We start from the raw sequence: 24,394 nt of genomic DNA on the forward strand, positions 1-24,394 counted from the left end.
TCTTCCGTTTTGCCGGTGGCATAAGTAATCACATACTTTGTAAGTGCTGCATTAGTTGAAGATGCTCTAATGAATTGTTAGTGGATTATGGTCTGGTCTTTTTCACTCGAGGAATTTGAGGAAGACTTTGGAGCACTGTCAGTGTTTCAGTGGTTGAGGTTGTGGTGCTGCAGTGAAATGGATAGGTTGGCAGCCTGGGTGGAGCAGGATTTGGGCTTCGATCTGCATCCCTATGGTTTATTGTGAAGCACGCTAGGTTCAGGGCAAGGATTTTTTGGTCGTCGGTTTGAGCTGCGTTAGACGCAACAGTCGGTAAGAGCTTGAGGTTAGTTCTGTGGTAAGAACAAGCGGTGAAGTCTCAAGTTTTATGCGTAAGAATCAGAGAATCATAGAATGTGTTGGGTTTGAAGGGACCTTTAAAAGTCATCTAGTCCAACCCCCCCACAGTAAGCAGGGACATTTTTAACTAGATCAGATTGTTAAAGAGCCTAAAGGAGCCTAAAATTTTCTGGTTTAGTTCAAGTTTCCCTAGATATGCAGCAGACTTGATAGAAATAGATAAAAAGCCCCATTGAAAGACTCCAGTGCGCAAATAGTTGGGTGTGAGGACGTCTAAGCCAGGCCAGCCAAAATGCTTCTTTCCGGAGTGCGAAGGTTTAAGTGGCTCCTTTCCTGCAGTTAACAAGAAGCATATCAAGAGTTTAGGCTGGCTATTTAACTGCTTTGATTGTAAAAGATCTGCCCGTGTTGCGTTTGAAGCTGAAGTGGGCTGTTGAGGCAGCTCGGTAAGCGGTGGAAGCAGGATGCCTGGAAATTTTCCTTTCTTCTGGAAACATCATCTTGCCACCCTCAGACAGAAGAGCCTGCAAGAATCCGCATCGTTAAAAACCCTCCCTGTCAGCAGATGACTAGATAAAATTACAGCTTCGGAAGAACTCTGGTGTTTTTGCGTACGAGCAAGTTGTGACGTCTTTGTGAGGCCAGGCGGCGTGTGGGCTTGTGACAGCGCAAAGAGCTTTGTGTGGCTCGGAGGTGGTGGCTTCCAGACTCATCCGGCTCGGGGAGGCAAGCGCTTGAAACACGTTTCCTGATTTAGTGCTAGGTGGAACTGCATCTGGCACTGCTGTAGCTGTACTTACCTATAAAAATAGAAGGGCATAATTTACTAGAAATGCTGGATGTGGGTGTGAAGGGAGCAAAACGTCCTTGGAACTGTAAGATTTTTTTTGAGAAGGCGGTTCTTCTCGGAAGACTAAAAATTGGTTGTAACAAATAGTGGGCATGATGCAACGTGTTCCCCGTTCCGTGACCTTTTTTACGTCCAAGCGAAATGGGATGTTCAGTGTGGCGTTTCTGAGGGTTTCTCTGTTCCCTTTCACTTCTGCATTAATGTGATGTTTTGATGTTTCAGAAGAACTGAACGAGAGTTCAGAGACTCTTATCAGGGAAAGGCAGGTGCTGCCGACTAGCTCGGAGCATTTTAAAATCTAAAGAGAAATTGCTCACAGGTATAGCTAAATTCTATTACGGAATGTAGCTGAAAATAAAATGCCATACTTGATCAAGACGCCTATTACTGCGTGTAATGTTGGCCACCAGACAGAAGTCTTTAGAGTTACTTTTTTCACCGAGTGCTCAAGGAGTAGAGGAAGGACCTGGAGCAAGAAGACGTTATAAATCTGTCACATGTAACAGATTGACATAGAGGAAAAAATTATTTATTTGTTTTGGTTTTTTAAGATGCTTTCATCTCAGTGTTGGGAATTGTAATGTAGGATAGCAGGAGTAAGGTGCTGCTGTGCTCGGGGCTTAGGCAGCAAGCAGGATTGCTTAGTAAGGTAACCATTTGAAGGGATAGTTAACTGATGGTGCTAAGGCATAAATAAATGAGGATGGGTTTTTATTAAATAATAGGAGAGCTTCTGAACTAATAAGGTAGTTGAAGTAATGCTTGCAGCAGCATTGGGAACTAGACTTCCCAAGAGCAAGTGTGTCCTATAAGGGTTTTGGCTTGGAGAAGCTGTATTAGGTTGTTGAGTCCCTGAACTTCTGTTTGTCTCAAGGAGTATATGACCGTGCACACAGTTAACAGGTTTCACATATGGTGAACTGCATAAATGCATGGAATTCTGATAATTCATTGCCAAAATTGCAGGTATTTCCATAGCACGTGACGACTAGCAGCCTGCATTTATCCTAATTGCTTTTCCTTTTGGATGCCTGCCTGCCTTTCATGTGAGACCGTTTCCTGCGCTCGTAGGATGGCTGCGCTGAATTTGAGAAGCGGTGATCAGAAAGGTAGTGGAGGCAAACATGGAATGGCTTATTTAGAATAGTTGGTGAGACCAAATAGTTGTGTATCCTGTTGTTACAGCTTTTGCCAGCTTACGGGAAGAAACCTGCTGTTTCTTGGCAGAGAGGGACAGGGACTAAGTGACACCTAATGATTTTTCCAGTGTGTTGTGTGTTCTCTCCTTCCTTGATCATAGGAGATCTCTGCTGGGCATTCAACAGACCTACAATAATTTGGTTTGTTATCTGGCAAGCTCAAGGTCCGGGGTAGATACGGTATGAATTCTTACGCAGAGTTTTCTCAAACTAAACTATTTTGTTTAGGGAGTTCCTTCACCATGCTTTCCTTGTGCCTTGTTCTCGAGCCTTCATCCCTTCCCTTGGTTTATTTTTGCTAAAATCCAAACAGTTTCTTGGTTTAGTTATTTTGTAACCTTTTTCCACTTACTCTTTTGTATGTTTCTATACCATCTTCTCCTCCCAAAGATTTTCTGCTGAAACTGTAAGTGGGGTGGAATCCTCTTGGTACGTGCTTCCTCTGTCTGGATAGAGCTTTCCCTGTCCCGCTCGGGGAGCTCCCCGCACCCAGTAGTAGTCTCTACAACGAGCTTGTAGGTCTTGCCTCGGGGAACTGCACCAGACCAGTTACAGCAGTTAAGCTTTTCAGTCTTCATTATTGTATGAAAATCACAGTATTGCGAAAGAGAAGCAGATGAATGGTAGCGTTTGAGATATGGTGAAAGGAGGATGTAGGCTTTAGGAATTGGGGTTTCTGTGTTAGTGTGTGTGGGGAAGGAATCTGCTATTCTCCTTTCTCGCTTTTAACGAATGAATGAATGACCTGAACTTCGGAGTGGTGGTAAGTCTGTCGAAACCTTTGTTATGCTTTCCACGAAACTATTAGGAGTTGGTTTCGCTCATGGTCTAGTTATGATGGAGCCAGATCAAAATCTTGAGAGCAAGTTAGGAACTCCTGTGCTTGTGTTTAGCATGTGCTGGTTTTATTCTGCTTACGCTGACAGGCGTGGAAAGATAACTATACCAGTCTCTCTTGCTCTTCAGTTGTCGTGAATGCCGCCTTGCGTCAGCCTTGTCCGTGCAGCCGTACACCAAAGCAATTGCCAGATGTTTTAAGTTGTATTTTTACCCCCTATGTTGGCGTAGTGGCTATAAAGTGGATGTGTTCCTGAAGGGAAACACTCGGGTCTCTTAAGTAGTCAATTAAAAGATTTAGTTTTTTGTTTGGTGTGGTTTTTCTTTTTTTTTTTTTCAGTTGCTTTTTCTTCAGCGTTGGTTTGAACCTGGGCTGGCGACAAATGCAGGCGGCTGGAGGGGTGGGAGGTGAAGGGAACTCCCTGAGCCGCAAAGGCTTCTCACTCCCACTGGGAGGCAATTATTTTATTGAAGATTTGAATCTGGTATCCTTGCGTAGGGTGCGACGCAAATGACTGGGGACTGGGTGCATGTTAGAAGTGTCCTGTAACAGAATATATGGGAGCCATACATTTCCTCTTCCTATTTCTGACTTCTAGTTGCATTTAGTAGCTGACAGCGTTAGTGTTGGACCATGTAAATCTCTAACCCGCCAGACTTGTGGGATCTGTTCGATACCTGAAGATGCACCCGCAAAGATGATGTCACCTGCCCAAGTGGATTTGGGGGACTCAATAGACTTTCCTCCTCTGTTGCTCTTGTTCAAGTCTAAACTGAGATTTAATGAACTGCTGGGCAGTTTTGTCATGTGCTTGGGAAATGACATGTTCTCGGTTACCTGTCGTGATGTGTTTTGGAAAGCAAGATTTTTTTTGTTGCATTCTTTGGTACGCATTGTGTCTCTGCTAGAGCTGTTTGCATTCAGGAGTGTAGAAACAAGGGATCTTTGTTCACGTTCTATTGATGGCTGTAGTGTGGTGGGGAAAATAAGATGCAGAATTAAGTTTCTAGAGTGCTTCTGTGTGGCAGTGTAGCTACGCTAGCATTGCCCCAAATATAAGCTGCAACCTTGGCGTGTTCAAACATGCAGTTTAAATATTTAGTGAGCTGTGGAGAGCCATTACAGCCTACTAGCAAAAATTTCTGTTTGGTCCCGTAAAGAGTTCGTGAAAAACTGGCAAAGTCTTTTATATAAAGAAAAGAGAACTGGATAACATTTGTAATGAAAATTCTGCTGTCTGGGTTTCGCATCTTTCCACTTTCTTTGATTGGAATTCAGAGCTCGGTTTTCCTTTTCCGACAGAAATCTTTTCTCAGCTTATACCCTAAAAGACTCACAAATATTGGCTTATTTGACAATTTTCTGCAAATATTTAGCTTTACATGCCATGTCTCCGACATGTTAGGGGTTAGTGTGCCATCCAGGCTGACTGCCGTCATTTAAAATTCAAATGTCTAAGCTTTTTTCTAAGTCCATGTTTTTCACACAAAATTATAGGTGAAAATCAATGATTTGTATGAGAGTTGTAAAAGTTGTCATCCTTATTTCTTGGCTAACTGGTGGCCTGAAAGGTCTGTATGCTGTGAAACCAGAGGAAAAGGACATAGAAAGTTTGTGGCAAGTGTGGAATTCTATCAGTGTTCTGCTAGAATGTTAGTTTATTTTTGAGCAACTGTATCTAAAAAACTTTAATTCCCAAACAATATCAGATACTGAAAAAGTTTTTTTTTTTTTTTAATGTTGGTAGCTAAGATAACATTCTGAATCGATAAGGCCTGCAGAAAGTACGCTTTCCTAAATAACAGCAGCTTGGTTTTGAGGAATGAACAGTACCTATTTAACACATCATACCTGATTTGAAAAGACAGGGGTCTGAACAAGCTGTCCCTGCCTCCTTATTACACTTGTGATGACGTTTCATGTCTCACGAAGGTGGGTGTTGAAAAAGAACATGTTTTTTTCTGTTAAATAGATAGTATCTTTAATTACCATGAGAAGCTTCCTGACTGTTCAGAGGAAAGGTTTCTATTTGGCTGGACGGCTAGCCTTGGTATGTGACTGTCCAATTTCTGGGGAAGGAAATATTTTCGGTCGCATCTTGCCCATGATCTGGTTTGCTGAGAGAGGGAAGGGAGTCTGAGCGTTCCCAATTGTCCGGCTGGCTTAACAGTGAGCAGACAAGAAGGCAGGGTAGGGGAGAATCATTTAATTGTTTAAAACAAGTCAAAGCACCTGTTACTTTTGCATCCCAGTTTTTGTTAACTGACCTTTTTCGACATGAAAATATGGCAGTGGGGAAAGTATTTAATGTTAATCCTGTGCTTATGCGTGACTTGTCCGCTCCTTCCTTTTTCCCTTCCCGTTCCACAAGTTCTCTAAATATTTCCTCTTCCGTTTGCAGTGGCAGTCGCTCTTCCAAAACCTTCAAACCAAAGAAGAATATTCCAGAGGGGTCTCACCAGTACGAGCTGCTAAAACATGCTGAAGCCACGCTTGGCAGCGGTAATCTCCGGATGGCCGTTATGCTTCCAGAGGGTGAAGACTTAAACGAATGGGTTGCAGTTAACAGTAAGTGGGCTGACCTTTTTTTTTTTTTCCTGTAAGGGGGGCGTTGAATGTGGGCTGACACTTGTGGGAGGACAACTCTGTGCTCCTTTCTAGTGGGGTTGGCTCTTCTGTCCTGCACGCACCGCTCTGCTGCCGTTGGGAGAGGCGAATGTCGTATCATCGAGAGCTGACACATGTAGAGCGACTCACCCAGACAAAAACTCCTTAATCTGCTTGTGCTGAAAATACATTCCTGTTAACAAAATAATTCTTATTCTTAGTCTGAGGACTTGATTGCAAACAAGTGCTGAAGTAGAGATGTCACCGCTGTTTTTAGAAAGTAGCCTGTCAGTGCTGTCTTAATATGTTTAATCTAGTTCTTTTTCAGCTAAGCCTGTTACCCTGTGGTATAGTCGAGCCTCTGCATGCTAAGTGTAAAACCTTAATTAAGTGTGAGGGCCAGCGCTAAAAGATGTTAAAGGCTGAGGTCACGTGTATGGCCTGGATTTCCTTTTGCCGGTAACAAACCCACAGATAGATCTTTGCGATTTTCCTAAAGTTAGTTCCTTCCTTTTGTTTCTACCAAATTGTGAGCCTTTGCTCCGCTAAGTCTCTGATGTCATTATTTTTACTTCCTCTAAAGCTGTTTGTCCTAGCTCTCTCCTCTCCTGCTAGGTCAGGCCGAACAATGATGCCCAAATTAGTGTTTGCTGATTGCTTGACCGTGTTTCCTCCTCCTTCTTCTCCCAGCTGCATGAATTTGCTGCCTGCCTTCTCCTCTTAAAGAATGGATTAACGCGGGTGCTATCATGCTCCGTAGCCCGTGCAGAGTTTTGGCTGCCACAAACTCTGTGCCCCGTCTGAGTGTTTCCTCATCTTCTGTGCCTTCGGCTTGCTGTGCTTCTGTGATCGAAGGGTATTGATGGTGCACTGCAATGCAATATAAGTTACGCTCAAGATAAATGTCTTCTCATTGTTTATGTGGTTCTATTTCTTCTTGCTCTATGACATGTTTGGGAAGTGAAACTGTCGTACTGACTTCAACCTTCCGGTTCTTAATTAGCCACACAGTGCTCAGCAATATGATTTGCCACCGCTTCCAGGGAATGTTGAAATTGCTGACACCATTCTTTAGTCACACTGTATTGCAAAACTGTCTAGAAAAAACAGCCAGCCCATTTTTATGAGTAAGCATTACTAAAGATGCTGCATGTATTGCTGGCATCCTTCCCTTTTGGTGCTTCCTCCGCTCCATGTCTCTTCTCTGCTGTGCGGCAGCGGAGTTTTTCCCCTCCCAAATGACTTAACTGCTAAATTAGCTGGGTGGCAAAAGGCACACAAGCACTTGACAAAGGAGTGGGAGCTGCCTTTTGGTACCAGCTGCGTTCTTTAATGAAATGCTCCTCTTCCATGCCTCCTGCAGCAAAGTGGGGTTTTAATGTTTATTTTTTTTGTGTGTCTAGAAGCGATTAACTGATTAGTTGGTCCCTTCGTTTACAGCATCTCTCTCCCACACCTAGTACTGGCTAATGGTAACTGTGAGCCCATTCCGTAGACTGAGAAATCTAATAAGGAAATATGCAACTTAATGTCATTGGTTTTGCCCTTCACAATAGCGAGAGCACAGGAGCGAATGTGCCCTGCTCTGCTCCTTCTTGCTCAGCTCTTAGCCTCGCTGACGTTTTAACAGTACGGAGCTGACTTACATAGAGATTTTTCAACTATGTTTTTCAAATACAAAAATCAGAAGGTGGGAAGTGTGCAATCAGTTTGTTTTGAGTTTCGTTTGAAAATATTAAAAAACAGTTTCAGAAGTACATCTTGCCCCTGTCTTTGTAATAGAACACCACCAGACTCTGCATTTTTTCAAGTAGAAAAGCGCTTGGAAAAAATAAACTAAACCCTCAAAACTTAAGAACAATGAGTAAAAAGAGGAAGTGAAAAATATGCAAAGGCACTGCACAGCTTGACACATGTTGGAAAGGAGGCTGTTGCATTTTTCTTGTTTGTCAGGCGCCGCTGGCTGCGGTGGATGGGTGGTGTGTCTCATGGCCTTTAGAGACTTGCAAGTGCGGGATTCACGATAATCAGTCATCTTGTCGAAGTCTGTGGGTTTTTTGAACACGCTTGCCTTGAAGCAAACATTGGGCTGTGGTCTCTGCGGGGAGGGAGCAGGGAATGGAAACTTAATTAACAGTTCTTGTGTACACTTAAGAAACAAGGGCTGTATATAACCATTTTTTGCTGCCTTCAGTGTTAACTGCCTCCTCCCCCTGCCCAAACAAACTTTAGGGTCCGCCTTGTCCTCTGCAACTTTAATCAGCCTTTCCCAATGTTTTGCTGTTTTCTGGTTTTGCTGTGCAGGGAAAAAAAAAAAAGATTTTATTGCTGGAGATGAGCTGTGCTAGGTTCATGCCATACGTTTTGTTTTGTTTTTTTTTTTTAATTTGCTTTGCTTTTTGATACCTGGGAAGTCGGATGACACAGATGTAACTTGTATCCTCAGTAACAGAGTTAAGCAAGGAACACAAATGTGGCGTATTTTTGGTGTTACCCAGAGAAGCTGTGGCTGCCCCATCCCTGGAGGGGTTCAAGGCCAGGTCAGACGGGGCTTAGAGCAACCTGGTCTGGTGGGAGGTGTCCCTGCCCAGGGCAGGGGGGTGGAACTGGATGATCTTAAAAGGTACATTCCGACCCAAACAATTCTATGATTCTGTGAAATGTTCTTTTGAAAAGATAGTCTTTTGGAACACAAAGCCTGAGGGATGTCAGCGTCAGCTAATGGGTAGCAGTTCTGTCTGGTTGGAAAGTTTACATTGGAAATCTTTGTTTTATTCCAGACTTCCAGTAGAATGTGGGATTCTAATAAAAGGCACCAAACTTTCAGAAAAGGAAATAACTCTGCTTTCTCTTTCCCTTTTGTTCTTTCAAATGACGGTTTTGCTTCTGGAACAATTAAATAGTTCTTACCAGAGGCCGTTCTAGAAAGTTGGTGGTTGTGTTCTGCACCTTCTTTATAATACATCTTAAAAAGCACTAACTATGAGATCCCCCCCCCCCCCCCCAAAAAAAAAAAAATAATCCAGAACTCTCTTTAGCAGTGTGCGTTTTACAGTTAAGGCTATAGGAAGCTTGTGTTGCCATTACACTGCAGCGTGTTAATTGATGGTTTAAATGTTTTACAGCTGTTGACTTCTTCAACCAGATCAATATGCTTTATGGAACCATTACGGACTTCTGCACAGAGGAGAGCTGCCCCGTGATGTCTGCCGGCCCAAAGTAAGATGATTTTTTACGCGTTCTTGAGAGTGTGTAATTTTTGAGATTATTTTGCATTTGAAAACCTGAGACTAGCTCAGTTGAGTGCCAAAGATAAGGTCACTTCTGTGAGTAGGAAGGATGTCTTTTCTTCTTACCTGTGAGGGGAGGGGAAGATTTGAACCTTTGTTAAGGGAGGGGGGAAGAGAAAGGTGGGGCTTCGGTGTTGGTTTTTGTTCGGTTATTTTTTTCCCCCCTCTTTAGCTTGGGAAGTAAACAGACTATTGAAATTATTTTTTCCTTTTTTTTAAGATGTTAATGAGTGCTTCCCTAAATTAAGATCTGAAGTTTTTATATGCTGGCGTTCATTTAGGGCTTACCAAAATCTTCCAGGCCTTTTCAGTAGGTATGACAAAAATAAACTTGTCTACAGTAGTAGTCTGAATAAGAATCCCCTACCCTGTCCCTCAGTTGAGTTTCACTTCTTCGATTCGTCCTTACGCTTTTGTACGGACATCCCGTGTTTGTGTTTTTTGCTTGCTCTCCAGCTGATTAATAGAGGAAGATACCTGCATTTCTAAGCCAGTGGCAAGGGAGGGCACTGCTTCCTTTTAAATTACTGAAAAATCTTAAATAAACACTAAAGAAAAACAAGCCTCTCCTCCACTTCCTCCTCTTTTATAATGGCATTTGTTGTTATTGTCTGAAGCAGTAATTGCCAGCCGGTGCACGGTGCGGTGGGGAGCTGAGGGTGCGGAGAAGGGGGCGGTTGGGCGGAGAGGGCAGGAGCTCGGCAGAGCGAAAGCAGCCAAGCGGACCAAGAAAAGCTTTGGCGCTGTGTTCTTAAGCTAAAAATGGACGTTGCTGAATGTCAAAACCAGTGTGGGCAGGCAGACCTGCTGCTGCAGAGCGGGGAGGGGTGAAAATACAAAAGGAATAATTAAGTTCACCATTATGCAGAAGGAGTTGGGATAAGCTTGTGCAATAACATGGCCCATTGTCTGCTTTGTGCTTTGGCATGCGGAAAACAAACTCTTATTTATTAGATACGAGCATGAAAATATTTTTTTGCTTTGCTGTTTGCCTGCTGAGAAGCAGTTATTTGGGGGTGGAGGTTAATTATTAAAGGTTTAGCTGTCTGGTTGCCAGAATAAACAATTCAGTTCTCTCCAAAGAGACCGATAACCATCAACCGAAATATATGTCGTGCTCAAATAGTGATGCGGCGGGGTAGAAAAGAGATGCTAGAAGACAGAAGATGCGTTCTGCCGAGGTTTTAATTAGGTGATCTCGTCCGTAGGACTTGCAGAGCATTCCCCAGACTCTGCAGCCCCCCGCGTGTGCTCAGGGATGGGTTTTGTGAAAGGATCAGAAGCGTGGTGAGACCAGGAACTGGTGGTTTGTGAGGCTGGCCGTGCCTGGCAGTAGAGCATACACGGTGTTTTTAGTTTGAGTGAGCGTGGCTTTCTTTAACTTCAAAGGTGGCCTGCAAAATTTTTTTCAGGAAGGTACTGCTGGAAAATGTGTCGGCATGAAAGCATTGATATTTACAGATTTTTTTTTTCTGTTTCTTACCTGTTTCCTGTTCTCTTCTGGCTCCAGCTGTATCAGTTGAAGAAGGATCGAGCCATAGGTGCTCGTTAGTGCTTCTGGGCTGAGGGTTGCTATCTGCTCCCATCCGTGGCTGAGCTGCCACCAGTATTGCATCCGCACCCACTTCAGACCAAAGAGTGGGAGGTAGCTGAAACAACTACATAAGGTCATTTGAAACAGGTTTGGCAGCCTTAGTATGAGGAGCTGGGGAGAACCAAAAGCAGCTCTGTGGCTATACAGTCTGATTTTTGCGTTCCCGCTGGAAAAGCGTCTATGGTCCGGGTATTAAAAAAGGGTTGTAAGGTGCTGGTGCGTACATAGGTAGCTGTTCAGAACTCGTCACGGCGCGGTCACAATTTTCAAAGCACAACCGTTAAACTTGTAGCAATCTATGGAAGCATTCAACCAGATGTCTAAGTGAGAGGATAACTAGAGCAGAATTGTGGCGTTTCTTGTATGCACTGCCTGGTACTGGTGTTTTTGTCTTGAAAACTCCTTTTAAAGAAAAAAAAAAAAGCAAGATCCTTGGCAACAGACAGGTCACCTAGGTTGGTGTCTGGGGTTTTTTTTGTGTTTTATTTTTGACATAGGGAGGGTTATTTCTAAAGGGCTACTTTGAAGCACATGCCTGGGGCTGTATGGCTACAGCCCACTGGTTCTTTTTGGTAGCAATCTTAAACAGAAGGGCTTGGCTGAGGCTGGTAAATTTTTGTTTTGGACTTGTCTTTGTTGGAAGGATTACTGACTTAGCCTGCATCAGGGTGTTAGGACATTGAATTAGTTAAGGATTCACGTAAAGTTCAAGAACTTATCTCCTCTCTCTTGCTGCACAGCTCTCTGTCTAACAATTTGAAAAAAGTATCGGTTTAATTTGTTCCAAAACATATGATTACTCATGGTAATGTTCCATTCTTCTCACTGCACCAACGAACAACCATTTCTTACCCAAACAAACCCTAGTTGGTTATCGCTTGCTATTCTTGTTTCAGTCGCAGTATCACCATCAGTGCAACTGGCATGACAACACGTTAAGAACTTGCATAGGAATAATATGTTTATTCACCAGCATCGGGTGAGGGGAATTTTCTTCTATTTTTCCTCCCTGGTTGTAAGACTTCAATAGGAACACAAAGGAGGGACGTGGCTGCTGCACCTTTCAAAGCTGGATTTCTGAACTGGGGCTCTGAAATCCATATTTAGGCTTTTGTGTGAGTACACTACGCTCACTCTTAATAGCACTGAGATCCTTCTGATTTTCCGGAGGTTCACTGCTCCCCAGTGCTTCTGTCTTCGAATGTTCAGATTGGAATCGCTGGGCCCTCCAAAGGGGACAGCTCCCATAAATCCTACCTGGGCATAAGACGATGTAACGGAATGTTCCCGTGCAGCCTTCTGCCGTAATCAGGTCCTTGAAATACCCTGTGTCTCTCCGCAATATCAGTCCTTTGGCCTTTTTGTGACGCTCCGCTCTGCGCCTGTGTCACGTGATGACAGAATAGAAGAAGTATTTTTCAGCAGTCTCGATGGAGTACAGTTTTGCTGAGATTTAGAGATGACGGATCCAAATAAATGTCTGACAAGCTTTTAAAAAGCGTTACTGAGCCACTCCGTTTTATTGCTGTTGGACAGGGTAACAGCTTTCATTTTACTCAAGCTGGTGTTTTGGGTCTTTTTGTGTTTTGTTTTTGGTTTTTTTTTTTTTTCTTTTCTCTTCTTTTAGGCCATGTACATGTATGGTAGAGGAGCTGATCCTGTGATGTTTTTTATACTTAAAGATATTTTTTTTTAGTGTGAGACACATAGTTAGTTTTTCTGTTTATAGATGGCAAATAACTTGGTTATTAATATGAGAGATTTCTCACAGAGTCCTTAGGGATTCTTAGGTTTTCTCCTGCGCTTGCTGAAGTGAGCTGTGTATTTCCTGCTCTATCCTTCACGTACTGTTTTGCCCTTAAACCTCTACTAAACTGTTGAGGTTTCTAAAAATGCATTTTCCGCAGAGGAACGACCTATCGCAGTAAGGTTAATTTGTTTCTATCACCAGAGCTGTAGCTGTTTCCTCACAAGCTTGGGCTAGAAATGGGATTGTACCCTTCATTCCCTGTAGCTGTTCAGATGATTCTGCTACGTGGGAATTATCCGCATGTGTTTTGGTTTTCTTTTTTTGTTTAAGAAGCTGGGCTGGGATTTAATCTTGAAGGAAGAGTTCATTTTCTCTTCCCTTGCCATCCCCAAGCCTTTTGAGAGGCTAGGAATAACCGTGAATATTCCAGCAACTGCATGGAGCATGGGCTGTTTGCCAGAATACTTTCAGATTCTCTATACGACTTAATTTTTGTCAGGATATCTCTGGTGTTTCTTAGGAGCTGTGTTACTTAAAGCATCTTTCAATGGCATTCCTTCCTCTGAAAAACGAAGGACTAATCCATAGTGTTGGGAGGTGAGGAGGGAGGGAGGCTTGTCATCGATATATGTTATGAGATGATGAAATTTTTTGGTGTTTAATTTAGTTGGTGGTTTTACTCTGTCTCCAGACTGAAGCTGGCACCTCAGCCAAGTGTTGATATTTGTGCTAAGTTAACAGCGCTTAAATCTCAGTATTAGGGTGATACTGGCTGGTGAGGAATACCGATTTTTCAGAAATCCAGACACGTTTTGGTCCATTCAATGCGGATGGAATTTTTGCATGGGTTTTGAGATACAGTTTTAAAATGCTTTCACACCCTCTGATTCGCTGCCGTTATAAAAATGGGATCTTTTTATACCATTGTGAGCGGCATGCTCATAGTCACTTGTAAAACTTGTTTATTGTGAAAGTGTTCTCCCAGTTACTGCTCTGACAAAACTGTATTTGTTAAACAAAATTAGAAGCCAGATTTATCAGATACGGTTAAGCTTTGCATAAAATGATTTGTATGATCTTTAAAATAGAAGACCTTCTCCAGTGTCTGCACAACACCAGTTGGAGATAGCAAGGGAAAGTCTAAATAGTGGTGGCTGCAGCCCAAACATTGTGGTATGGTACTACTGTGCTTAGAAATAGCAATCAAATTGAGCACAGTTGAGCACGGATCCTCCATGAAAAAAGAAATATTAATCATTAATAACATATCTTTTAAAAAGAACTGAGATAAAATTCTACATGAAGTGGGTATATTTCCCGCAAAAGCATGGCTGAGCTGACATCGCTATCCTTGTATGTTTTGGTTTGTTTGTTTGCTTTTTTATATTTTCTATTTGGAAAAGAGGAGTGTTGCAGCTAGCCTGAATCATTTCTGTTTGTTTCTCTGGGAGGATTTCAGAGCTGCGGAGCTCAGCAGTCCTTTCGGCTTCTGGCTTGGCAGCAGGCTCGCCCCACGGGTAGCTGTTCCCTTCTAATTTCATGAGGACTCGTTGCTCTCTGGTTGTGCATGTAAATGGATGCCGTTCCATACATTTTTCCATGGCTTTTTAAATTCCTGAAGTTAAAACAATAGCTGTAAAATGAGGGATGCAGGAATCTACTCATTAAATGTGCTACGTAGAAGATGTCAACGTTACTAGCTCTGTGAATGGAAAAGGATGAAAAGAGCACACGTTATACTGTTCATAGTCGTGTCAGTGGTTCGTAAAGGTGTGACATCACCCTAGAATGGAAGAATTAAGCTAAAAGACAGTTACTGGCCTGCAGCTGTCACGTGGGTCAGTGGTATAACTGGAGATTCTTCTGGATCTTGGTGTGCTGCACGGTAGGACTAGACCTTCAAATATCCACCTCTTGTAAGGACGGCTGTTTAGTCTAGAAGCTTTCTTGTAACTGTTAGCTAAAAGGCACTTTATACCAGCTTCCAGTTTCTTGATAGCTTTCTTTGGCATTAACCTACCTCTGAATCTATTCCGCGTCTCTAATAAGATCATGATTTGGGATGTCTGGCAAGAGCCAGTGTAGTTTGGTGGTCGGTTATGCAAAAGCTGTAAGAATATTTTTCAAACGTAACGAAATTCCATAAATGTTAGGGGCCTGATGTGTCTGGCTGCAGATGCTGAGCATTGCCACTGGGTTTGCAGTGCTTCTCTGCCAGTGGGGGTGAAGCTATGGGTGCCGTAGCACCCATTGCTAGGGCTGACTGGGGGAAATTTCACGTTAGAAGTCAGTCAGGTGCTTAGCTTTTATTTGTGGGAGAATCTCATGTAACTTCTTGATGTTTCACTTCAACTGTATGTAATGTTTTTTTCCCTTTGGAAGAGGCCGGGTTGGGGGGGAAGAGCTTTAAAAAGAACAAGTAGCTAGTGGCCTTTCAAGGTTTGGAAAACTGCTTGCGGTGCGGCCCCTTTTGATGTGCGAGGAAGCAGGTGTGATCGCAGGCTGCCACGTACGTTTTGGCAACTGAGGATGAATGAGTTGTGCTGTAATGGGTGAAGTTTTTGAAGGTCTTCATGGAGTGCAGAAGAGAGTCCAGCAAAAGCAAGATTGCGGTAGGGAGACTGGGTGGAGAGCAGATGCCTCGGGAGCGTTTGGACCTTGGTTTCAAGGAAGGACTGTGGGAGGGTGTGGGAGTGCGGGGAGCGGAGCAGGAAAGCAGCCTTCCAGACCTTGATATGAATGATTCACTTGTCTTAAGAAATGTCTTCTTGTTGTCGTCCCAACCCAGATATGAGTACCACTGGGCAGATGGGACAAACATAAAGAAACCAATTAAATGCTCTGCACCAAAGTACATTGATTACCTGATGACTTGGGTCCAGGATCAGCTGGATGATGAAACACTATTTCCTTCTAAAATAGGTAAAGTAAATAAGTAAAATTGAACAATGTATTTGGATTATGCTTGTACAGGAATATTCAAGTCTTACAGCATTAAAAGGTGTGCTAAATAACCGACTGGAGGAGGGGAAATTTAAGAGGTTACATTATACGTATAAAGGCATTTTTATCTCTTAAGATAAAATTTATGTGGTAGTACATGAACTCTGATCCATGTGTTAGTACTCCTAATAAACGTTCCACAATTTTGAATGCAGGAAGTACTGTTTCTATTTAATAACTGACAGTGTTGATCGAATCTGATGGTTTTTTTCGTTTTGAAGAGTGAGTTGTTTCCTTAGGAATAAGGGTCTCAAAACCTTATAACCAGTAATTGGTACAAACTGGCAGCTTTTTTGATGCAGGAAAGATGCTTGATCCTCATGAGGGACTACTTCTAGGCCTTACCTCCAAAGAAGCTGAGTTAATGGTATTTTTTCCTTTCAAGTGAAGACGAAAGATGTACGTTTTTAAGAGGTTTCTTTCAGAAAACCAGGAGGAAAGTACTAACAACCACCAGTTCGGAAACGATAACAAGAAGAATTGTTGTTTCTAGAGGCACGAAGGACTATTTGTTCTAAAGCTCCTAATTGGCAGTTTTCCAGCACACTGCTACTTACAGGCTTATGGTCCATTGTGGAAAAAAGAAGGGGGATCTCTTATTTGCTTTTATTTTGTGAATAGTTTCTGAGGCGTTTGACACATTTTCAGTAAGCCTCTTCAGAGTAAAAGGGCCACCTGTCAGAATCAAGTGGCATTTGATTTTACTTACAGTTGAGCAGATATGCAGAGAAGGCTGGTTAGTTTGGGAAGAAGTGACAAAAAGCTAAATCCCAGCTCAACGTTTTAGTGTTTCAGGGGAAGAGAGTTCAGAGCTGGGGTAGAGGTCCTCTACTAATAGGAATAATATTAAATAGTTACAGTTAATATTACAGTTGTGTTCGAAAGAGTACACCAGGACTTGCTGAAGAGGTTTCTTTGTTTTAATCGGATGCATTTTTGAAAGGTAGCGATTCAGAAAGAGCCTTAAGGGCCGCGATGGATAACCAACTAAATAGGATGCAGCAAGCAAGCAAGCCAAGCTTAAGTAGGAGTATGAAAATTTTAGTAGTAAGGTTTTAAAGCATTGGTGAGATCACGATCGGCCTCCAGCATCCAGCTTGGTCCTTCAGACAGGACTTCAGCGATGGGAAAGACTGCAGAAGAAGTAAGCTGACTGGGAAAACTGCTACGCAATGAGAAGCTAGGCAGGTTTAATCTTTTTAGATGGTTGATACATATCTTTTTTTAGCCTGCGGATGTGTCGACTAACAAGATCATTGCTGCCAGTAGCCGGTTGCGCTTTCCTAACCAATTTTAATACAACTTGTATGCTGACAAAGATCTGCTGTTGAAACCGATTTTACCTGTCCTGGGTCACTTTGAAATGTGAGGTTCATTGAAATGACTGAAAGGAGCGTGTTTCAGAGTCCTTCAGCAGGCAGTTAGGAAAGCTGTAGCCTCTGGCTAAGGGACGCTGATGAGCAGGATGGAAACAGCAGTCTTTTTCCTGGGCACGAGACAGGTGGAATGGAGCCGATTTCTGATTTCTCTTTAGCCCGGAGGGGTGTAAAACTCAGTGACGGACACCAGATCCTACTATGACTGAATCCTGCCAGAAGGGGAGAAGAATCTCGGTCAGAGAAGGCTCTTCAGGGAACTATACTGAGGCATGACAAGACGTAGTAGCTGGAAGCTGAAGCTAGGAGGGTTCAGCATAGAGATGTGGTCAGATTTGTCTTGGGAAAAGTTCACAAGCCGCTGGTCTGCTGAAGGAAGGGAAACCTCCCCTCCAGTTTTTTAATGAGCTTGTCGCTGTGCTTCAGCCTAATAAGTGCATCGTGTGATTTATAGACGGAATTGCTGAGTGACACAGAACAGCCCTTCTTGTGCAAGAGAGAGGGTTGGGTTATAATGGCTTTCAAAATACATGAACGTGGCATAAGCGTTTAAACATAAACCCTCTGTTTTCTTATTTCTAGGTGTACCATTCCCAAAGAATTTCATGTCAGTGGCAAAGACAATTTTAAAGCGTCTCTTCAGAGTTTATGCTCACATTTATCACCAGCACTTTGATCCAGTGATCCAGCTACAGGAAGAGGCACACCTTAACACTTCTTTCAAGCACTTTATATTTTTTGTTCAGGTGAGTGTGGCAGGAGCGTTATGGTTACAATTAGAGTCTGGAAAAAGTAACCCATCAGAGTAATGGACCTTCAGTTTCCTAACAGCTGGTTTGTTTGTAGGAGAGTCAACACCTCCGAGACCCTAAGACAGTGTCTTACTCCGTTTGTATGTACATTTACTGCTAGGAGCATTCAAGAAATGGAAAATTTTTCAACTAAGTATTCATGTGCTGCAAAATTGAATAACGTAAAGTGTTCCCTACCAAATAAATTAATAGAACAGTAATTCCTGACAAAAGAAAGAGGGAGGATGGTATCTGAAGCTACATTGAAAAGAGCGTGCTTGCTTCAAAGCTGTGTTCACCCTTCCCCTTACAAACAAGAGCAGCATCTTACATTTCCTTCCTTTAAGCGGGGGAAGAAATGCTGTAGGCCGTTGAACACTGATATTCAGCCAACGGCGAACAGGCAGAAAACGCTGTAGTCGCTAAGCCTGGACTGGAAGAGACCACTACCAAATAACTTCTCTCTGAATAAGACTTCTCACCTGAGCTGCATATATAAAACTCTGTATGTATGTCTTTCTCCTCATCCCTGTTACAGGAATTCAACCTCATTGATAGAAGAGAACTTGCACCACTTCAAGAACTGATTGAAAAACTCACCTCTAAGGACAGATAAAAGGAAGAGGATTTCTTGAAATCACTTGTTTCTTTACGCGAGCGTGTGGTATTTGTTTTTTGTTCGTTTGTTTTTTTTTTTTTTTTTAAAAGAACAAAACAAAAACCTGTGCTGTTACTGATGACGGCCAAGGTCTACTTTCTGTGCTTTTATTAGGGGAAATCTTTTATCTGTTAGTGACACGTGGTAAATAGCTTTTCTTTGGATTTTTTTTTTTTCCTTCTTCCCCGATTGTTGTTAATTCATTGTGGAATTTTAGCAGGTCCTGAGCGTTTGTAAAGGAAACGTGCTTGGTTGGGGGATTGACTCTGCTGGTGGATGGGTTCTTGTATTGTGTCAGTGGTTGCCCGTTCTCATGAAGTCCCTAAAAGACTTGCTTACATTCTCTAAGTGCCTTGGCAGACTCACTTCTGAGGTGCAAAGCACATTCAATACTGAACATTGCTGGAAACAGAAAATATGAACTAACACCCAGGACACTTACTGATACTTCTTTTAGAAAAATATATATATATGCTTACACTAAAAAAAAAAAAGCCATAACTTACTGAAATCAATGATCTCCAGCTTTTAATACAAATACTTGTCTTATTTTTTTAGAGATTAATATAGAATTTTTCAAAACTAGGTATTTCTTATTAAGAAAAGCAATGGCGAAGTTCTGGTCACTAACGCGAAACGATGGAGGTGGTTGTCAAAATTACAAAGAACCTGCGCTTAGCAAGTAGTTACATGTCTGTCGCCATTGGTTTGGCTTTTCATAGTTGCTTTTATTTTTTTAAACAGGGAAGCATCAACCTTTGTCAGTCACTTTGCTGAAGTTTCCTAGCATTTGCCAAATGAATGGTTAGTTTGCACACACATATAGTTAGGGAAAATACTCCATATAAAAAAACGTGCTGGGGTAATACTAAGAAAAATCTGGCTTGAAAAGAAACCAGTGAAATGATTGTAAGTTATGAATGCTGGCTCTGTGGAGGAGCTCTGGTGGCCACTGTTTCCAGTGGTAGGCAGTGCATCTTGAAGGGTGTATAATTTCACGGACCGCTTTGGATTTACGTTAGTGTGGTGGTGTTCTGCCCCATTTAAAATGGCAGCCCAGCTCCGAGGAACTACAGCGGTTGGGAAGAGAGTTAGGGAATTTGTAGTGTCTTGTAATTTGGTAAGCGCATCTTCTGTTTCTGAGAAAACCTAATCAAAATGTGGCCTTCGCCCACCTGGGTTAATGTCTTTGCCTCTCTAGCCTTGTGTTTCCTCAAACCGGGAATGGGAATCGCCTGCGAGAAGTTAACCTCTGGGGAGATCCACAGGGAATCACTTGGAGATTTCTGCTGCGATTCTATCAGTCAGGTTTCCCATTGCGCAAGCCCCTATGTCTGTCTGTCTCTTGTTTTTTTTAATGGATCTCGTCAAAGCCATTGGATTTTGGATTCAAAGGAACCTGTATTAGTTTCTATCCCAAGATATCGCTAGTTGCCAAATACAGTACAGTAGGGGCAGCCAGCCTTTGCTAGACTGTGACTCTGCAAAAACACCATTTTTAGGCCTGAGTAATGTGAAGACCGTAACTGGCTGGTGCACGCTAGACTGGCTCTCGAACCACTACAATTTACAGGTGAAGCCAAGGTTAGCATGCGGCAGAAAACCGAGCTTATGCTTTGTGCGCCCTTGCTTGACTGAAAACGCTGAGTAAAGTGGAAAACACTGTGCAGCAGCTGGCAACATCTTTAAGTGGCCGTTAGTATAACCAGCTAATAAACATCTAAGCACAGTGATAAACATGGACTCATTTGGGAGACCAGAATCACTACTTCCGAGTTAAAATGATGTATTTCAGAAGCATCTGAAGGTTATTTTAAGAACTGTGTTCTCTTCAAGGGAGTTGAATTTCCTAGTCTGCTTAAACTGCTTCCTGGAGAAGCAATTGAATGTTTTGTTAACCTCTTCTGTCTCTCTTCTTTATATTTTATTTTATTTTTCCTGAACAGATGAGAACAATTGAGGAAGCCTAGTATTGAGCCAGAAACAGGCATTGAGTTCCTGTTTCACTGCTGCTTGTTTAGAAATGGAAATACTGAGCATTGCGTGGTGAAGAAGGGTCATGCAGTGAGGTTCATACTGAATTTAGGTTTGCTACACTAATGTTAGACAGCGAGGCTGACTGCGGAACACCTGCAGTTTAGCATTTGTAATTAAGACAGCGCTTAGTTTCATTTGAAGCTTCGTTCCGGTTCAAGAAAACGTAGAATGTATTTGGCTCCTTGGCAGATCAATGTTGCTGCCCACGATAATCTCCTCAAAGGACAAGTGAAACATTCAGTTATCCCTATGTTTTGGCTTTTTTTATGTCCTACAGAATTACCAAGTTTTCTCGATGTGTGCATGTCAAAGGAAAGGACTTTGATATTGTGTTTTTCTGGGATTGGGTTGGAGTTACCACAGTCCATGCTGAGTCAAGCTACCGATGCAGAGAGCGCTTTCCCTCAAATGTTTTAACAAGCTCCTACTTTAAAAAAGATGGAGTCTTATCCCTTCTCAGCCCTGAGGATCTTGACTCTTCCACGTGCGTACATACACGTGGGAGGAAAAGGGGGGAGATACTCAATGACTGTTACCTCTTCAGAGAGTTGGGGCTTGGCAAAATAGACATTAGAGGCAAAAGCAACCAGGAAGCCTTGGGAAGTGGCCTGTGACTGCAGTATTCACCCCAGTGCTTCTGTCAGTCCTTCTTGCTTGTAGGAGAGACCTGGTCTGGCAAATATTGGGTTTCGCATTGCAGTTGTGTTGGCCAGTGGAAGAGTCGGTGCTGTAGCACCTGGATGCTGCTGTCTGGAGCCGAGGGATGGGCTGGTAAGAAAGCGGGAGCTCCCGTGGGCAGAACGTCCCGTGTGTTGGACTGGGCGAGTACCATCCAGTGCTGGCTCTGGGTGCAGCACTGGAGGGCTCGCTCAGGTCAGGACCGAAGACTTAGTGTCATTTCAGAGTTAAGGGAGCAATCGGCATCCACCTGACTACGCAAAAGCAGCTTAACTCCCAGATTTGAGCAGCTCTATTTTAAGCAGGCTTCAGTCATGCAGGAAGCTGAATTGAAGAACGTGCTCTTACACACGCAGCCTTTTCTGCGTGCTTCTATCTGAGGAGCATTTAATGACTGAAAATTTCCAGCTACAGAGGCGTGAAGAGCGCTGCCGATGCAGTTTGATATTAAAAATGCTGTAAACTTTCCAACAAAAACCTCTTCGAGTTGAGTCAGTGCCGCTGAAGAGGCTGGGTGTGCGCGTTCACCGTGCTGCTGGTCAATGCTGACTGGAGAGGAGCCGTTTAACCAGTGCCAGAGCTCATGTTTCTCACATCGCAGCAAGACACGAGAGGGAGAATGGCAGAAGCCCACGCCAAGGTGCTAAATAGGAGATATCCTCCATTAGATTTCAAGCTGTCTCTTTGGTTTGGTGTCACGTACCAGCAAGAAACTCGAAAGAAAAATATTGAGAAGTGAGGATTTCCTTGGAGTGATGCCTTGGAGTGCAGTTGTTCTCTTTTTTTCTTTTTTTTTTTCTTTTGGGGGCATACTTCTGCTCTGGAAGGGTTTTGTTTGTTTGTTTGCTTTTTAAGTAGACAATTCTAGAAATCGAGAGGCGTCTGCTGCAGTTCAGCCAATCAGAATTAGAATGTATTATGTCAACAATAAATTAGGGTATTTTTTGTATTTAGTAGAAAACACTTTTACAGAATAGTTTCTAGGCATGTAATAAAAGCTTGGAGATCATGATTTGCCTGACAGCTGTATGAACACATTGTTTAATTACACAACACTTGAAAAGTAACAACATGAAAGATATGTACGCGGTGTTTGGGATTTAGTATCCCTATGCTGTTGATATTTGCAGCTTTTAATTGTTGGGTTGTTTTGTGTGTTGGTTTTTTTTTTTGGTTGTTTTGTTTGGTTTTTTTTTTTTTTTTTTTTGCTTCAAAAAGATGTGGGACCAGAAGCTGACAGGTATTTACACTCTTGAAGTAAGGGCAGATGGAAATGCTAAACACAAGTTGCCACGTTTTACCAAACGGAGTCTGGTTGGAGTGAATGTGTTTCTAAAATAGTGCATTTGCTGGGGGGGAAAGGGGGGGACACCCCCCCCCCTCTTTCGCTCCCCAAATAAAACCCAGAGCGACGAACCCTGAACAAACCCCACGTTACAAAGGGACTCTGGTTTGTGTCCCGAGCGCTTTGAGACACAAACTTCCAGCTTTGTCCTCGCTGGGAGCGGAAGGTGCCGGTGGGGTTCAACCAGGCTGGGCTGCCAGTGCTGGCTGAGCCCTCCCAGTTTAAGAAATCCTGAAATTCTGTGGTTTGTGGTGGTTTTCGGCTACCAGCGTATTGGAGCGTGTCAGTCATTTGGGTGGGAACTTCAGGAGGTCATCTACCTCGAGACGGGACGGGGCAAACTCCGCCGAGTTCAGCCACCGGTGCGCAGTCGGCACTGTTGAGATGGTTTTGGGACACATTATGTTGGCAGAAATAATTTTTCGAGTCAGGGATACAAGTTAAATCACGCAAATAGCAAATAAAAACGCCACATTCTGCTGTCGCAGGTAGCTGAAGGGAGAAAACAGGTTTCAAGGGGCAGGTGGCCCGTCTGCAAGTGTCGAGTTTCTTTTACTGCTTACTATGCAATGTCGAGCTTTGAACTTTGGCTTTGACTTTAAGACGTAGAGGAGCACTGTCCCCGTTCAGTATTTAGGACCTGAACACCCCCCCCCCCCCGTCTCCCTGACACTCATTTACAGGTAAGGATACCTATTTGCTGCTATCGACTTTACCTCCCTTTCAAGTTCCTTTCCGTGTCTCGCCCCCCCCCATCCCTTTCTCTTGACTCACCGGACGCAATTTTACTGTAAAGACATCCTTTTGGGATACTTACTCTTTTCCTCGCTACCCTCTCCCCCCTTCCTACCTGCCAGAGTGCTGTATTACTGTATATAAACCGCCCCCTTTTAGCCGGATTATTTAAAAACCCGCAGCCCAAACACGGACTCCTGGCTTTCCCTTCATTAAACGATTCCCTGGTTCACTGAGTCTTGTTTCCTTCACTGCTCATAATTGGGTTTTTTGTTGGGTGGTTCTTTTTTTTTTTTTTTTTTTTTTTTTCCCCCCCAAACCGCACTCCTAAAACCACTAACAGTTTATTTATCTCTTCCTGGAGATCTCCTCCTCCGAGCTGAGACTAACATCGAAGTGTTCAACCTCTTCATTTTCCTGCTTTTCCTACAGTTTCCTCTTGCCAGGTTCAGGATGGCAGTCTAGGTAAATACGACGTTTTTGTTGGAAGAACCGATTCCCGAAATCGTTTTCATAGAGTATTGTATTTTTAGGGGAAATTAATTTTTATAGCCACTAAACGATACTCATTATTTTTGTACGTTGGCGATTTCTGACGCTTTTCAGAGGCGTGTCGCGGAGGGGACGCTTTATTTTCATGGCTCTCGTACTACTGGGGTGCGCTGTGGTTGTGTTGCTTAGTGCCCAGAAGCACATACCTCCCCGTGCGACGGGAGAGAGAGGAGGATTGCAATAAAAGTGCATGAGGTTTGACTAAAAGGCCATTTTTGAAGGCAAAAAAAAAAAAAAAAAAAAATCACAAAAGCAACACTAACCTTTCCCTCTCCTTTAAAATCCTGAAATATATGGGAGAAAATGCGGTGTAAAATAGAAAATGCAAGACGAGAACCCTCGCTGTAAGCTAACTGTGCCAATATCGCTTCAGTTCTAGTCACTGATTGATATTTTAGTTTTAAATGAGGACGGCTTTCGATTAAAAATAATAAAAAAAAAAAAAAAGAAAAAAGTTGAATGTCTGAAAAATCTGCACCATGTTTATTTGAGAGTTGTAAATAATGTATACAGATTGTTGTATGTGATGGGACAAAAATATTTAAAGTCTAGATTTTTTTCAATAAGAAACTGAAGGCTGTTTATAAGAGAAAATAAATAGCTATGTTTGACCATGAGTGTCTTTATTTCCTTCTTGAACTTATTTCTAAATTATCTCCTACTTGTAGATAGATTTATTATTCCCCCCCCCCGTATATTGTACACATACGAAGGTTACACACATCCAAATTAGATTTTTTTTTTTAATTATT

At 42.8% G+C, this 24,394-nt stretch overlaps 1 protein-coding gene across 3 annotated transcripts in view; it reads left to right on the forward strand.

Moving 5' to 3' along the window:
• MOB1B (MOB kinase activator 1B) overlaps positions 1–24,259 on the forward strand; it is a 40,800-nt gene extending 16,541 nt beyond the window's left edge. For all 3 annotated transcript variants that reach the window (XM_074588732.1, XM_074588730.1, XM_074588731.1), the window contains 5 exons: positions 5,628–5,794; positions 8,959–9,052; positions 15,256–15,389; positions 17,429–17,592; positions 18,176–24,259. In XM_074588732.1, the coding sequence (XP_074444833.1) occupies positions 5,628–5,794; positions 8,959–9,052; positions 15,256–15,389; positions 17,429–17,592; positions 18,176–18,253 (637 nt within the window). In that variant the 3' untranslated portion in view covers positions 18,254–24,259. The remainder of the gene's footprint in view (positions 1–5,627; positions 5,795–8,958; positions 9,053–15,255; positions 15,390–17,428; positions 17,593–18,175) is intronic.
• The last annotated feature ends 135 nt before the right edge of the window (positions 24,260–24,394 follow it).

The sequence above is a fragment of the Larus michahellis genome, chromosome 5, assembly GCF_964199755.1.
Source record: "Larus michahellis chromosome 5, bLarMic1.1, whole genome shotgun sequence".
In the NCBI taxonomy this organism is placed as follows: Eukaryota; Metazoa; Chordata; class Aves; order Charadriiformes; family Laridae; genus Larus; species Larus michahellis.